Below are 16,005 nucleotides of genomic sequence, written 5' to 3'. Positions count from 1 at the left end.
GTCACCTTATAATTCATAATTCTAAATCATATTTTTTTAAATTCATGATGAACTACAGCAATCTTTAAAGAATACTTAGCCTCAGTACATTACAGTAGATCCATCCCAAATCCCTCTTCAGATCATAAATTTCTTCCCATCTTAAATAAGAGGAGGAAACTCAGAACGAACATGATTCAATGGTATTTTATTGACTTCAAGTCTACTATAGCTAAGTAACTGCCATTTTGTTAACAATGCACATTAGTAGAGAGCACTGGTGAAAAGGCAGCACAATGGATGATGTCCTTCATTACAAATACAGCAGAAATGAACATAAACATGCATATGTAGTGATCAAATATCAAAAAACACAAGGCAATAGAGTTTATGTTTAAAACCTGCTGGGTAATAAAACTGATTGCTGACAGAACCTGCCAGCTTGACTTAAATCCCTGCCCAAAACAATATAAGAATAATACAGATTATAAAATTACATCACATATGGGTTTTATGAGCAGGAATGATTTCTTAGCAAACCTATACCTCAGTGTAAATTTTAGTTGCTCCAGCCTATCCGATCTTTTCTCTGGCCTTGAAGTGTTCAATGAATCATGCACACAATGAGTATGATCCTGAGGTTAAACTTTCTTCAAACTAAACTGTTAATCTGACATAATGAAGAAAAATAAACCATTTCACCTTCTGCCAGAGTTAATAAGGCAATTAGCTAACCACAGAGGAAAATTTATGTTTAAAATGACAGTTATCTTTGGACATAAAGTCTTGGTGCTGGCTTTGTCAGCAACTGCTCTTGACTGCATTCGTCTTCTCAGAAAATGAAGGCAGGTCCATCAATGTAGAGTATTAAATAGAGATTAGGATAAGGATTAAGTAATCAGTTTGTTATACATAACACCACAATATGAAATTAGATTTTGATTCAGATTTTAGAGGAATGGTAATGAGCGTTTTTTAAAAAAATTATACGTGCATGATGAAAGATCTAATAAGATCTTATGCTTTATTTGGTGTTTGTATATCTCAGAAATATCATGGCTTTTGCAGAGTAATTCTGTTTGGCATAGGTAATTAATTTAACATGTCATGTAAAGTCAAGAGTGCTAATTTTAAAGTCAACCGTTTTCAAAAAATATTCCCTGTAAATGGAAAGGTGTTCTGATATTAAAGACTCAGCAGGAGAGGAACAACTTCTGTTGGTGAGAAAGACATGCTTTTGAGCATAGATAAAACACATTCACATTTTAACCTTGTTTAATTTTGGAGATTAGTTTCATAAAAAGGAGCATTAACATTAAATATTTTATATTGTAGTAGCATCTAGAAGTCACAACCGGGTTGAGGTGTACAACCATATTATAAATGACAGCTCCTGCCCCAAAAAGCATACAATCGAATGCCCGGGAACCTGTGCACACTAGTTGTCTGTGATATGAACACAAGCAAACGATTGCAAGTCACATCTAATATATACTTTAGCAGTGGCAGGATAGCAGTTAATGTCATGGAGAAGCATTATTGCATGGACTCTAGAGCTAAAAATTATTGATGTTTGAAATCTGTTATGAACAGCAAGCCATCAGACTGATGATAAACTAGAAATAGATAAGTATCTTTTTGGGTGACCCACCTCTCACATCCCTCTAATTGTCTTCATGTGTATTGTCTTCACATGTATCGACGCTTGTAGTGGAAATTAGAGATGGAGAAGACCCACTAGTCCTTTTAGTTTATTTTGTAGTGCTTTATCCAGGCCATATTCATTCAATAATTATAGAAATTAACATTGCATACTCTGGGAATGTTTGATCACATATGTATTGGATAATCTATGTTTGGTCTGAGGGTTTTATTTATATTTTGGGTCAACATTGAGGCTGGGGAATCCTACTTGGATCTAAGGCGAGAAAGCATGCCCAATCCTGGAGCACAGACATTATACAGCTGTCCAAAGACCTCCAACAACGCCCATGATAGGAAGACTGACTAGGCTACACAGCTGATGAAGCAGGCTGTCCTACAAGCAGCATAGTGTAGTGGAATCTGCATAAAATTGGGAGTAACACTTGAGTTCTAAGTCAGATTCTGACACTGAGTTCCTTAGGGAATTCAGTCTACCTAATCCTCAATTTGCCCATCTGCAACAGAGGGATAAGACTATTTATATTTATCTTGACAGAATTCAATTTTTTTTTAATAATTTCAGTGGAGGATATTGATATTTATTTTTAAAGATTACACTCCCCCCCATTTTTAATGTTCACAGTTCCATGAAATTTCAAGTTTTAAGCATTTTTTTTATTATTTGAATGTTCAGTTGTGGGAAATTATGCGAGGTGTCAGACAATTAAAGACAGCAGACAGATTCAAAAAAGTTAAAACTTTAAAACACAAATTGTCAGCATCACCTCTAAATACACAAAATACATATTCTTAAATCAAAAGATCATAAAAGATATTCCCTCCCCCACGTTATCCTTAAATCAAAGTCTAGTAAGTTCTCAAGCAGTATTTTTCTTACCTTGCCACTCTGTAATTTTTGTTTGTTATCAATGGACATTTCTTTTTTCGTTGGTTTGTGTTCGTTGGGTGAAATCAACGTTTACAGATAAAAATCTAATCCTTTCAAGCCTATTTATAACATCTAAATGGGGTGGTGAGGATCATTTAATGCTTGTTCAGCACAGTAAATGCATAAAGTACTATATAAATGCTAATTACCTTTAGTAATAAAACCCTTGTTACTGGAAGTGGGAGAGAGGAGAGGAGTCTATATCTTGTTTTTTTCTTTTTTGGGGTGTAGGGGAGAGGGAGACATCTTAGGATCTCTGGTTATTGCCCCTCTTCCCCCTTTTTCCCCTTACCCCAAAGCAGCTATGTAGATGTTACTGCAGCCATAGATCACAAAGCAGAGAGAAAGGGGGACTATCATCTGCACCGGGCCATTCTTTTAGCCTGGTCCAGAGCCTGGTCATGCTATTCCAACCCCATTAGAAGACCTCACAATTAGCACATTTTGTAGTAATCCAGGCCCGAGTTTAAGGGCAAAAGACAAAAGAAACCTATAGATCAATGAATTGACAATTAGTTGCAGAGAAAATAACTGAAAGATACTTACTGCATGGACACACACACACACGTACATAATGACAGGAAGGATAGTACTAAAGAGACTCAGAGAGAGGAAATGCCTCTAAAAATTAAGGCACTTTAGGCGCAGATATTGAAGAATTGACTGCAAGATCCTGCCTAGCCCCCCTCCCCCCCACATATATACAGGAAATGACTGCAATCATAATTCTGCCTGGACAATCACAGACAGGTATAGGAAATAAGAGAGCACTGAAGCTTTGACATGCACATAAGAATTAAATAACTACATGATCAGTGTCTATAAGAAGTAATTGACTACATGATCAATGCTGTTTGAGCATACATATATGGGGTGACAGCGAGAACCATGCTGTCTTAACACACAGAAGCAATACAGGAGATGATTGCTGATTGGACACCAAAATATATACTGCACAACTAGATGATGCCCAGCTGGGTCACTCTTGCATACATACAAATATCCATAAAGGAGGTAAAGAATGTCATCTTCAGTTCATGTAAAGATTCCTAAACTAGAGTTTGCAATGCGAGTCCATAGTTCCACTTTCCATAACACAACTACAAAAGTAGGACTCAAGGTATTAACTATTTTGACCCAACTAAAGTCACCAAAACTTAGAATACCATTTATTACAAGAGCCACAATTAAATTCTAGTGTATAAATAAACCTAGCAACCCATTCATTCCCATCATGCTGTGAAATAACTCTTTCAGAACAACATACATGACTGTTATTCACTATAAAAAGAAATGTGTAGGTCACCTAGAGGGGTAGGCTCTGTGTCTTTTTTAGTGCACTGCCCTTAGCTCATAAAATAAAATGCTCTTCCTAGTTTTGCATGATCATGTTTTTTCTCTGTGGGTGCAGTTCTGGTTTTGTGACTTCCAGGCACCCTACATGGAGAACAACAAATGGCTTTCTAATTCAAAGGAAAAAGAAAAGGAGTACTTGTGGGACCTTAGAGACTAACAAATTTATTAGAGCATGAGCTTTCGTGAGCTACAGCTCACTTCATCGGATGCTGTAGCTCAGGAAAGCTCATGGTCTAATAAATTTGTTAGTCTCTAAGGTGCCACAAGCCCTCCTTTTCTTTTTACGGATACTGACTAACATGGCTGCTACTCTGAAACCTGTAATTAAAAGCATTGTGTTAAATAGCTATTACATATTTCAAGTTATTAGGCCATGATTGCTTTATATCAGATCTCTCCTCTTTGGTTTTCAGACAGCATCAATGCAATGGACATATGAGATCAATGGACTGCCTCCACAGACCACACCGCCTACTGCGTCAGCAAAAGTAGTTTCTACTAGTGGTTACCTGAGGTCAGCCACAGTTCGACAACGCAACTTTTTACGTGAAAATCTGAAGCTAATTACCACTGGCGTATCCTCCCCTGTCAAAGGTGCACCGCTGGTCTTAAGAACAAAATAAAAATATATTTGTCTTAATTTACCATCTGTGGAAAAGTAATCTTTTGTGAAATAAATGATAAAGACTGAAGGAGGACTTCTTGTAAAATTATACATAATGTCTTGATATTTTAAAACAAATCCTGCTTTGATGGTGGCAGTGGGGAACTAAATTTATTTTTCTGTCTTGAAGAAAGCTCTGTCTGGTGAAAAAGGGCCCCTGAACCTCAAGGTTAGTTCAATATTATTTGTTTGGTAGCAAACAAATAGTAAAACCAATATAGTAAAAAAATTAGAGTGTTTCTGGTGAAAACGCTCTCACATTTCTGGAGCTTTAAATGTTCCTTTCTCAAACAGATATAGGATTTGAAGTTTCTTACTTTTACTAATAAAATTAATATGTCTTGGGTTAGGTTTTAAGGGTTTTTCTATTATAAGAATTTATCTTAAGTTTACCTGAAGTTTTGGGTTTTTATGAATGTTAAAATAGATGCATATTATATTTTTTCAGTGGAAAATACAAAAGCATTTTAGATTTGTACCAGGAGGTTCTTAAATATAAATGTATCATACACATTGCTTTATAGCATAGCAGTGAGTTCCTTTAATTTGGGCAAAACAGATTTGGAAAAAAAAAAGTTAAGGTTTCGGGGCTTTCGGCTAATGCTGGGCTTACTAAAGCACTTCACAGTTTTAGTAAAAAGACACTACATTTTTGCACATCCTGCTGGGTCACTCACTCAGCACTATATCCACGCAAAAGTAAACAAGTCAGCCTCTGATTTCTTTCAAGGTAAAGCACTTACACAGAGTTTGCAGCACTCTGATAAAGTTAAAGTGGTTCACACAGCATATGATCATAGCCTGAATAGTTTTCCAATTCCAATGCTTTGGAAAATGTGGAGTATTTCACTGAATTTAAATCTCCCTGCACTATACAAGCTGAGAATCCTGATTGTCATCCATTCTGAAACATTTCAAAAACTTAGATTACTATACACAAAAACAAGGGTGGGGAGGGGGAGGAAGAGAGGAAAAAAGGGGAAGAGTGGTAAACAGGGAAGTAAAAGTTACCTCATGGTGTTAAGCAAACTTTCTACACGTTCATTCAAAATATACTGTACTAATTCCAAAATCAAAACTACATGAAAAATTATTGAGGATGGCTGTTCAGATTTTATTTCCTTTATAAAACAGTAAGTATTAAACTAGAACAATCAGTCACGCTGTACTTCCATGTTTAGTCAAGAATGATTAGTTAAAGAGAGAGTTTGGTGTTGCAGTGTGTAGATTGCCTTTGCGCCTGGATGTAATGTGGGAGATGATGTCCATGTAATCTTTGTTTGAAAGGAACAATTTGGCAAGTGACCTCGATTCTTCAAGGGCTTTCTTTATTCATGTGCACAATCAAGACTTTTTATTCTTAATAGACTGCTAATTGTAACTATTCCCTTGTTGTCAATGATTTAGATACAGAATAAAAAACGATGTGGCAATTGTAAGTGTTTTACCGGCACATGTATGGAATGACCATCATTACTCAGGACTGGTGAAACTATGAATGACTTACGTAGGTCAGTGCAAAAAAGCACCAATAAAATCCTTTTACCACAATGTGCTAAATGTGTTTTGTTTATGCCACATATTTTACAGAAATGCGATTATGAAAAAGTTTTAGACTGTTATATAATAGTTATTACTACTTTTTAATCCCTCAGTCTTAAATACAATGGGCCTGATTCTGACACGATACCAGTATAAAATCAAGAGTAACTCCACTGAAGACCAGGAATGTACATACACATAGACTAGAATCTGGCCCTGTGAATTCAAATGTAGAGGTAGAAGAAGATAAATTAGTGCTGCTAAAATGTATTTAAAATAGTTTTTCCATTTATAAAAGATGTTGCAGTTGTGAGGTACAATATCTCATGGGCTCCCAGGCCTAGAGATGCTGCTATGGGCTTGTCTCCACTTACCAGTGGATCCACGCTGCAGCGATCAATCCACCACGGGGGAAGGGTCGATTTAGCGGGTCTAGTGAAGACCCGCTAAATCGACCGCCGATCACTCTCCCATCGTCTCCGGTACTCCACCGGAATGAGAAGCATAAGGTAAGTCGACGGGAGAGTTTCTCCTGTTGACTCAGCACGTTTAGACACCGCAATAAGTCGACCGAAGGTACGTCGATACCAGCTACATTATTCACGTAGCTGGAGTTGTGTACCTTAGGTTGACTTCACCCCGTTGTGTAGACCTGCCCTCTATCTCATTTGGAAAGCTCTGTCTCTGTAGTAAAATGAAACAACTGTGTGTTGGGAAGGGAGAGATTGTAATTTAAATTTGCCATTGATTCAGGAATGATTATTGGTCGTTTTCAAGGCCTGCTTTTACCTGAACAAAACATTATTATTTTTTAAATGACAGCTGTTTGCAAGATATTCAAAGTGTGTGAAAATGTAATTCTGGCAGAGATGGATTAGTGGGCAAAGTGCAGAGGAGGTAATCAAAGGTGAAAATAAATGCAGTTCACTCCAGGATTACAGAAATAAAGGAATTTATTCCATGATTATTTTGTAAACATGTGGAGTTTATCTAACAGGTCTAACCTGTACATATGGCATAAGCACCATCATACACACACACATACCATAAAGATGACCTCACAACTATGTTCTATACAGTGTTTCAGTTTAATACATTTTGTACTAACATTAAAATTTCCTTCCTGGGAATCCTGAACTCGTTTATAGATTTTCTACATATTCAGATTCACTCATGGGTTACACACAATCAGCCATTTGCCTTGTTTGATGTTACTTGTCATAGTATCTAACAGAGTGAAAGAGCTGAGGCCAACTTTTTTGCAACAGATAGAACATTTGTATTGTGGTAGCATCCACAATATGATAGATAGATTAGGTAGACTGTTGCTATATTAATAATGAGTTTCCTTACACTTCCCGGCTTAATGTTTTCTATATCAGGGTGGTGTGATAAAAATTAGCTCTTAGTAATAAAAAGGGACTACTTCCCGCTGTATATAATCAAGAAGCGTGAAGCCAATAGTGTTTACAATAGGGCTGTCAAGTGATTTAAAAAATTAGTCACGATTAATCGCACTGTTAAAACAATAACAGAATACCATTTATTTAAATAGTTTTGAATGTTTTCTACATTTTTCAAATATATTGGATTTCAGTTACAACACAGAATATAAAGTGTACAGTGCTCTCTATTTATTTTTGAATTCAAATATTTGCACTCTAAAAAACAAAAGAAATAGTATATTTCAATTCACCTAATACAAGTACTGTAGTGCAATCTCTTTATCATGAAAGTTGAACTTACAAATATCAAACTATGTACAAAAAAAATTACTGCATTCAAAAATAAAACAATGTAAAACTTTAGAGAAGGGATCAGCAACCTTTGGCATGTGGCCTCAGGGAAATCCGCTGGCGGGCCAAGACGGTTTGTTTACCTGTAGCATCCGCAGGTTCGGCCGATCGCAGCTCCCACTGGCGCGGTTCGACGCTGCAGGCCAATGGGGGCTGTGGGAAGCAGCGCAGGCCAAGGGATGTGCTGGCTGCTGCTTCCCACAGCTTCCATTGGCTTGCTACGGCGAACCGCGGCCAGTGGGAGCTGCGAACGGCCGAAACTGTGGATGCTGCAGGTAAACAAACTGGCTCGGCCCACCAGATTTCCCTGAAGGACCGTGTGCCAAAGGTAGCCGATCCCTGCTTTAGAGCTTACAAGTCCCTTTGTCCAACTTCACCCAATCGCTCACACAAACAAGTTTGTTTACATTTGCAGGAGATAATGGTACCCATTTCTTGTTTACATCACCTGAAAGTGAAAACAGGTGTTCGCATGGCACTCTTGTAACCGGTGTCACATGCCAGGTGTGCTAAAGATACATATGTCCCTTCATGCTTTAATCACCATTCCAGAGGACATGCGTCCATGCTGATGACGGGTTCTGCTCAATAACAATCCAAAGCAGTGCGGACTGACGCATGTTCATTTTCATCATCCGAGTCAGATGCCACCAGCAGAAGGTTGATTTTTTTTTTTTTTGGTGATTTGGGTTCTGAAGTTTCTGCATCGGAGTGCTGCTCTTTTAAGGCTTCTGAAAGCATGCTCCACACCTTGTCCCTCTCAGATTTTGGACGGCACTTCAGATTCTTAAACCTTGGGTCAAGTGCTGTAGCTATTTTTAGACATCTCACATTGGTACCTTCTTTGCATTCTGTCAAATCTGCAGTGACAGTGTTCATAAATCAAACAACATGTGCTGGGTCATCATCCGAGGCTGCTATAACATGAAATATATGGCAGAATGCAGGTGAAACAGAGCAGGGGACATACAGTTTTCCCCCCAAAGAATTCAGTGATAAATTTACTTAACGCACTATTTATTTTTTAATGATCATCATCAGCATGGAAGGATGTCCTCTGGAATGGTGGCTGAAGCATGAAGGGGCATATGAATATTTAGCATATCTGTCACATAAATACCTTGCAATGCCAGCTACAAAAGTGCCATGCGAACGCCTATTCTCGCTTTCAGGTGACATTATAAATAAAAGGCAGGCAGCATTATTTCCCGTAAAAGTTAACAAACTTGTTTATCTTAGTGGTTGGCTGAACAAAAAGTAAGACTGAGTGGACTTGTAGGCTCTAAAGTTTTAGATTGTTTTGTTTTTGAGTGCAGTTGTGTAACAAAAACAAAAATCTACATTTGTAAGTTACACTTTTGCAATAAAGATTGCACTACAGTACTTGTACGAGGTGAATTGAAAAATACTATTTCTTTTGTTTATCATTTTTCAAGTACAAATATTTGTAATAAAAATATAAAGCGAGCACTGGACACTTTGTATTCTGTGTTGTAATATAAATCAATATATTTTAAAATGTAGAAAAACATCCAAAATATTTAATAAATTTAAATTGGTATTCTATTACTGTTTAACAGTGCAATTAATCACAATTAACTTTTTTTAAGCACAGTTAATTTTTTTTAGTTAATCACATGAGTTAACTGCAATTAATTGACAGCCCTAGTTTACAAGTGTCTTAGTATTGTACACTGACATCCCCAGAAAGGGTGCCAGAAGGTTTTCTGAGTCAATCAGTATTACTTGTTAGAAGCTCTCTGTAAAGAATTTCACTAGGCCAACTTGGCTTCTTCATGATAAAGGTTATTAAAAGGAAGCGGGCACCTGAAATGACACACACAATGCTGCTTTTGCTGCTTCAGCTTGGACAGCCTGACCCAAAGCCATTAGACCTACCACTGTAGCAAAACAAGCAAAAAATGCGGAGCTAGATGGCCCCAAAGCGCAACTGCTGTTGGGGCTAACGGCTAAGAAAAGAAGTCCTCAAGAACAACCTCTGTTATAGGGTAGTGTTAGAAACTGATGATGATTTGTCTTGAAAGGAGACTTACAATAGAAAAGTCTTTCCAAAGAATTCTTTCTAAGGCAGAGGAAGACAACTCACTGTCTCATGGCTCATGGATACTGTTACAACAATAGGATAAGAGTGACAACTCCAAACTCTTCAATACTCCCTCTACCCATTACAAGCAAGTATTGCCAAGGACCTGCAGAAGAGAAAGGACAGGACAAAGTGCTTTACTTTGGCTGTTACTCTTTTCTCATCTTCAGCTCCCCTTTAGAAGGACAAGAGAGTGAAAGAAGGACTAATCGCTCACAAACCCATCTTAATATATGTAAAGATTCAGTCTATACACAGGGGGAGATGTGTGTCTGTTGGCAATTGTAAGAAATATTTGATCACTTAAGACCATTAAAAACTCCAAGGGGTATTTGACACGTCAAGTTTCCAACTCTTTGCATTCAAAATCTAATAATTAAAAGGCAGGCAGTGTAATTATCATTAACAAAAGCCCCATCCCTTGAATCACCCATAACTTAAATGAACAATTCAGATAGCAGAATACTATCAGGGGAAATCAAAAGAAAAGTCTCACTACTAAATATTTACTCCTCAAATGCAGAGTCTTCAAATATTGTAAAGGAAATACCTAATTTGTGTCACAACTCAATATGCCATCAAACATAAGAAGATTTAAATGGTACACTAAATTCTACTACACGCCAGTCATTTCACACTCTTTCACAAGATAAGGCTTCTGAAAGATTCACTGACTCAGTGAAGCCACTTGGATTAACAGATGCCTGGAGAAATCATCATCCCCAAAATCAAAGCATACACTTCTTTCTTCAGCACAAAATATTGTCTGAAATAGTTCTTGTTCCTCAAGCAGACATACTGTAAAGCCTAGACTGTAAGATTCTCCCTTATTTTCTCTCAAATCATTCCAAGTACATAAATATAGCCCCCATCATGTGGTATTTGTGCACCTTTCCAGTGTCTTCACAAGCAAATCCTAGGTCTTACACCAAACAATGACAACTTCTGGCTGACAAACAATTTAGTCAGGGTGGGTGAGGTAATAGTTTATTGGAGCAATTTCTGTTGGTGAGAGCTGGTCCAATACTGCCTCACCCACCTTCTCTCTCTCTAATAACCTGGAACCAACCCAGCTATCACAACACTGCATAAAACAGTTCATAGGAAGACACAACGTGTGTATTACACAAATTAAGAGTAACTGAGAAGTGTCCGAGGTAACTGTACAGGAATCACCTTAGAAAACATAAGAATTGCCATACCAGATTGGACCACTGGTCCCCAATCCAGTAGCTTGTCAATGGGCAGCACCAGGGCCTTGTGAGCAAGATGCAAGAAGCTTCATAGTGGACAATTATGGAAAAAACTTCTTAAAACAACTTGCTTCCTAACCCCCATCATTTAGTGGTTGGCTTATGCCCTGACGTATTAGGGTTTACAGCCCTTATCAGGGCAAATAAAATATTGACTCAAATAGCTTTGGACCACCACCCACAAAGCGTTTCTGTGCATGCAGCAGTTAGCCCTTTCAAGACACTAAAAAATCCCTTTCAATGTGTCCAGATAAAGGAATTGGCACCACATTTCCGCCCCCCCCGACTAATACATATGTGTGATACCCCATGCTCAACATCTGGCCATTTCAGGACACAACAAATAGATAGCAACAGAAAATATCAATTCACTTACACAAATTCTTTGAGATTACAGATCTAAAAACCACTTGAACAGACGACCCAACTGTACAAACTAGAGAGGTTGTATTTTCATAACTATCTGTGGCCCTGCAAGATGCAGCAACAGACCAATCACTGCATAAGAGAGAGGATTAGAATGTCAAAAATCACAATAAAGATGACACTTCATATCCACCGGCTTCTTACTGGTCCCAGGGGGGCTCAATCCCCTACTCCACCCCAGGCCCTGTCCCCACCTGTTCCCTTCCTCCCAGCCCTCACCCTGCCCTGCCTCGTCCCATCCCCACTCCACCCCCCCCCCAACCCTGCCCACTCCTTCTCCCAAATCCCCACCCTGCCTCCTTCCACCCAGTTCTGCCCCTCCCCCGAGTGCACCCCTTTCCCGTGCCTCCTACATGCAGCACAACAGCTGATTGCAGTAGGTGGGAGGGAGAGGGAGGAGTTGATCAGCAGGGCCACCAGCAGACAGGAGGTCCTGGGGGGGGAGGAGAAGCTGGCTGCCGATTGGTGCTCAGCACCCACTAAATTTTTTCCGTGGGTGCTCCAGCCCTGGAATGGCACCTATGCAACACTTAGATGCCACACCTTCTGAATGGCTCACAGGCATACTACTTTCTGGGAGAAAATTCCAGTGGCAAATAAATCCCATCTCTCTTCTACGGCCCAGTTATCATTAACAAAATTAATCCAAGCATCCCTGCTTTTTGCTGCAGTGGGCTCTCTCTCACATACTCACCCAATTTTCCACAACTGGCCTGGTATTTAACATGTCTGGCCACACATATCCAATAGTCTGCAAAATACTGTTTTATAAAAATCTAATCTGTTGGATTCTGGGAAATACCTCTCACTCTACTCCCTTTAAAGCATTTTATAATCCCAGTTATTTAAAAATGTAACAGCAGCTGCTTGGAAATCAGTGTAGATAGAAAATCAATTTTAAAATAAAAATAAAAACATTTATTTTAATTGGATTTTTAAGATTTAATTTTAAATAGGTTTCATTTTTAAAAGAAAAATATATTTCAAATTAAATTTGAAGTTACAACATCTATATTAAGGCCTAAACTTACTGTAATTTTTAAAATCATTTAAATAAAAATTAGTATGCAGGACAAAGATTTAAAATAAATCAAACCACTGAACAGGGGGAAGTCACTGGCTAAGTACCGGGAAACAGAGTTTGGTGAAGTGCTAAACCAGCTTTTGACAGCAATACCCTCTTCTGCAAAGGTAGAGTGAATTTCTTCTTCATTTCAGTTTATTCAATTAGTTCAATATAATGAGTAGCTCACTGAAAATTAAGAAACTGATTGGGAGTTGAAAAAGTAGGAGAGCCTGTTTTCCTCTATCACTCTATAAATAAAGATGAAGTGTGATGATGAGATCTACTAGTTCTGAAATCTGGAAGGACATGATGACCAAAAACAATCAATTCAGTTCACTTACTACAGGTAATATTTCCTTTGTTTAATAAGTCAACTGATTGTAATGAAAAAATGTGATAAGAAAAAAATATGAATCTAGCACATTTAAGGTAATTTTATTTAACTAACACATAATTTTGTTTATTTTAACTGAATTCCATTTTCTATCCAAATACAGCTTGACCCATATCATGAGTAAAATAATAATCTAGTCAAAGAGAAATACAGTTTTTACATAATAAAATGGTGAATAATTATAAATTAAGACTGAATAAATGTATGTTAAGCTAAATTTCTTAAGTGTATAGATACAGTATATCTATACACTTAAGAGTGGGAGTTCTGTTGGAAGAGAAGGTATTTGTATTGGTATTTATAGAGGCTTGTAGGGGCAGTGTGCTGGGAGAGAAGCTGAGCCCTGATTAGGGGACGGGGCTTCTCTGACTAGGGGTCCTATAAAGGTAGCCAGCCAGTCAGGCAGCGGCACAGACAGCTGCAGCGGCACAGGAGCCAGCAAACAAGGGAGTTTGAAAGGGGAGTTTGGGGGGAAGACTAAGAGCCAGGCAAAGGAAGTGTGTGGTGTTCTGGTTGTGTTTTTGTGCTCGTTGAGGGTTCATTTTGCTGTGGGTGGGTGTTTTGGTTTGATTTGTGTTTCCCAGACTAACAGGACTTAGGTGGGAAGGCTATGACAGACACAGAGGCAGCAGTGGTAGTGACCCAAGTGGTGGAAGACATAATGAAGATGACTGGATGTAGAAGCTGTGCTATGTACATGATCCTGGAGTGGGTACCTGTAAAGACTTTCGTCTGCATGAAGTTCCGCCTGATAGAGCTGATGGAAGAGAAGATCCTAGGATTGGAGATGCAGATGGAGACTCTGATGATGGAGCAAAGACAGGAGGAGGCTGAAGGGAAAAGCTCAGATTTGCAGACGGAAGCAGGACCGAAGAACTCTGAGGGGATACTGCTGGGTGAGGAAAGTGGACAGTGGAAGCATGTGACTAGGAGAACCAGGCAGAGGAAAAGACGGGGCAGTGAAGCAGAAACAGAGCTTAGGAACAGGTTTGCAGAGTTGGAAAATAAAGAAGGGGCACAGAAGGTGGTCACTGAACATGAGAGGGCAAGGAAAAAGAGAAAAGCAGATAGTCCTATTGGAAGAGGGTAAGAGTCAATGGAGATAACACCAAATATGAGCCCCGGAAGGATATGGATAGATCCTAAAATAGATTGTGTTTCAGAGGATTGCAAGGGACAACAGGAATCGAGAGAACTTGCGGCCAGATGATAGGGGATAGACTGGAGAATCACACAATCGCAGGAAAAGGCAGGTCTACGTGATTGGGGACTCATTACTGAGAAGAATAGACAGGCCTTTAACAAGACCTGATCCAGAGAACAGAAGAGTGTGCTGTCTGCCGGGTGCTCAGATACAAGATGTGGACCTGAGGCTGAAGAGGATCCTAACGGGAGCGGGAAAGAATCCACTGATTATCCTTCATCTGGGAACAAATGATACAGCTAGATTCTCACTGGAATGAATCAAGGGAGACTATGCCAGGCTGGGGAAAGATGCTAAAGGAAATCGAGACTCAGGTGATCTTCAATGGGATTCTGCCTGTTCCTAGAGAAGGGCAACAAAGGTGTGACAAGATTATGATGCTCAACAGATGGCTCAGGCTGTGGTGCTATAAGGAGGGCTTTGGGATGTATGGCCACTGGGAAGCATTCATGGACAGAGGACTGTTCTCTCGGGATGGACTTCACCTAAGTAGGGAAGGAAATAGACTTCTAGGATGGAGGCTGGCAGAACTGATTAAGAGAGCTTTAAACTAGGCATTTGGGGGAGATGGTTGGAAGATGTCCCAGGTAATCTCCACGCCAGTTATTCTCTTTGAGAGGGAAGAAAACGAAGTAAGAACGGATACAGCCATGGGTAGGAGAATGGACATAAGGCAGAAGGGCAGTGTACATACCAATCTAATAGGTAATATTGGCGGTAGAATGTCCGTGCCCAATTGGGTAAAGAATGTGAGCGAAGCCAAATGGCAAAAATTAAGATGTTTGTACACTAATGCGAGGAGCCTAGATAATAAAATGAAGGAGCTGGAGCTCCTGGTGCAGGAAGTGAAACCAGGTATTACAGGGATAACAGAAATAAAGTGGAATAGTAGTCATGCCTGGAGTACAGGTATTGAAGGGTATGTGCTGTTTAGGAAAGACAGAAATAAAGGCAAAGGTGGTGGAGTAGCATTGTATATCAATAATGAGGTAGACTGTAAAAAAATAAGAAATGATAGAACGGATAAGACAGAGTCTGTCTGGGCAAAAATCACATTGGGGAAGAAAGCTACTAGAGCGTGCCCTGGGATAGTGCTTGGGGTGTGCTATAGATGGCTGGGATCCGATGTGGAATGGATAGAGACCTCTTTAATGTTTTTAAAGAAGTAAATACTAATGGGAATTGTGTGATCATGGGAGACTTTAACTTCCCAGATATAAACTGGAGAACAAGTGCTAGTAATAATAATAGGGCTCAGATTTTCCTGGGATACGATAGCTGATGGATTCCTTCACCAAGTAGTTGCTGAACCGACAAGAGAAGATGCCATTTTAGATTTGGTTTTGGTGAGCAGTGAGGACCTCAGAGAAGAAATGGTTGTAGGGGACAACCTTGGTTTGGGCAATCATGAGCTAATTCAGTTCAAACTAAATGGAAGGATAAACAAAAATAGATCTGTGACTAGGGTTTTTGATTTCAAAAAGGCTAACTTTAAAAAAATTAAGGAAATTAGTTAGGGAAATGGATTGGATTGAAAAACTTGTGAATCTAAAGGCAGAGGAGTCCTAGAATTACTTCAAGTCAAAGTTGCAGAAACTATCAGAAGCCTGCATCCCAAGAAAGGGGGG

The 16,005-nt window shown here is 39.0% G+C and overlaps 1 protein-coding gene across 1 annotated transcript in view; it reads left to right on the top strand.

Moving 5' to 3' along the window:
- The window catches only part of CFAP47 (cilia and flagella associated protein 47), a 643,435-nt gene extending 638,491 nt beyond the window's left edge, over positions 1-4,944 (top strand). Inside the window, exon 64 of the mRNA XM_073358068.2 lies at positions 4,342-4,944. Within this exon, the coding sequence (XP_073214169.2) occupies positions 4,342-4,551 (210 nt within the window). The 3' untranslated portion in view covers positions 4,552-4,944. The remainder of the gene's footprint in view (positions 1-4,341) is intronic.
- Positions 4,945-16,005: the final 11,061 nt, after the last annotated feature.

The sequence above is a fragment of the Lepidochelys kempii genome, chromosome 1, assembly GCF_965140285.1.
Source record: "Lepidochelys kempii isolate rLepKem1 chromosome 1, rLepKem1.hap1, whole genome shotgun sequence".
Classification (NCBI taxonomy): Eukaryota; Metazoa; Chordata; order Testudines; family Cheloniidae; genus Lepidochelys; species Lepidochelys kempii.
Note: the sequence above shows the minus strand (reverse complement) of the source record. Positions and strands in the feature narration are given on the sequence as shown.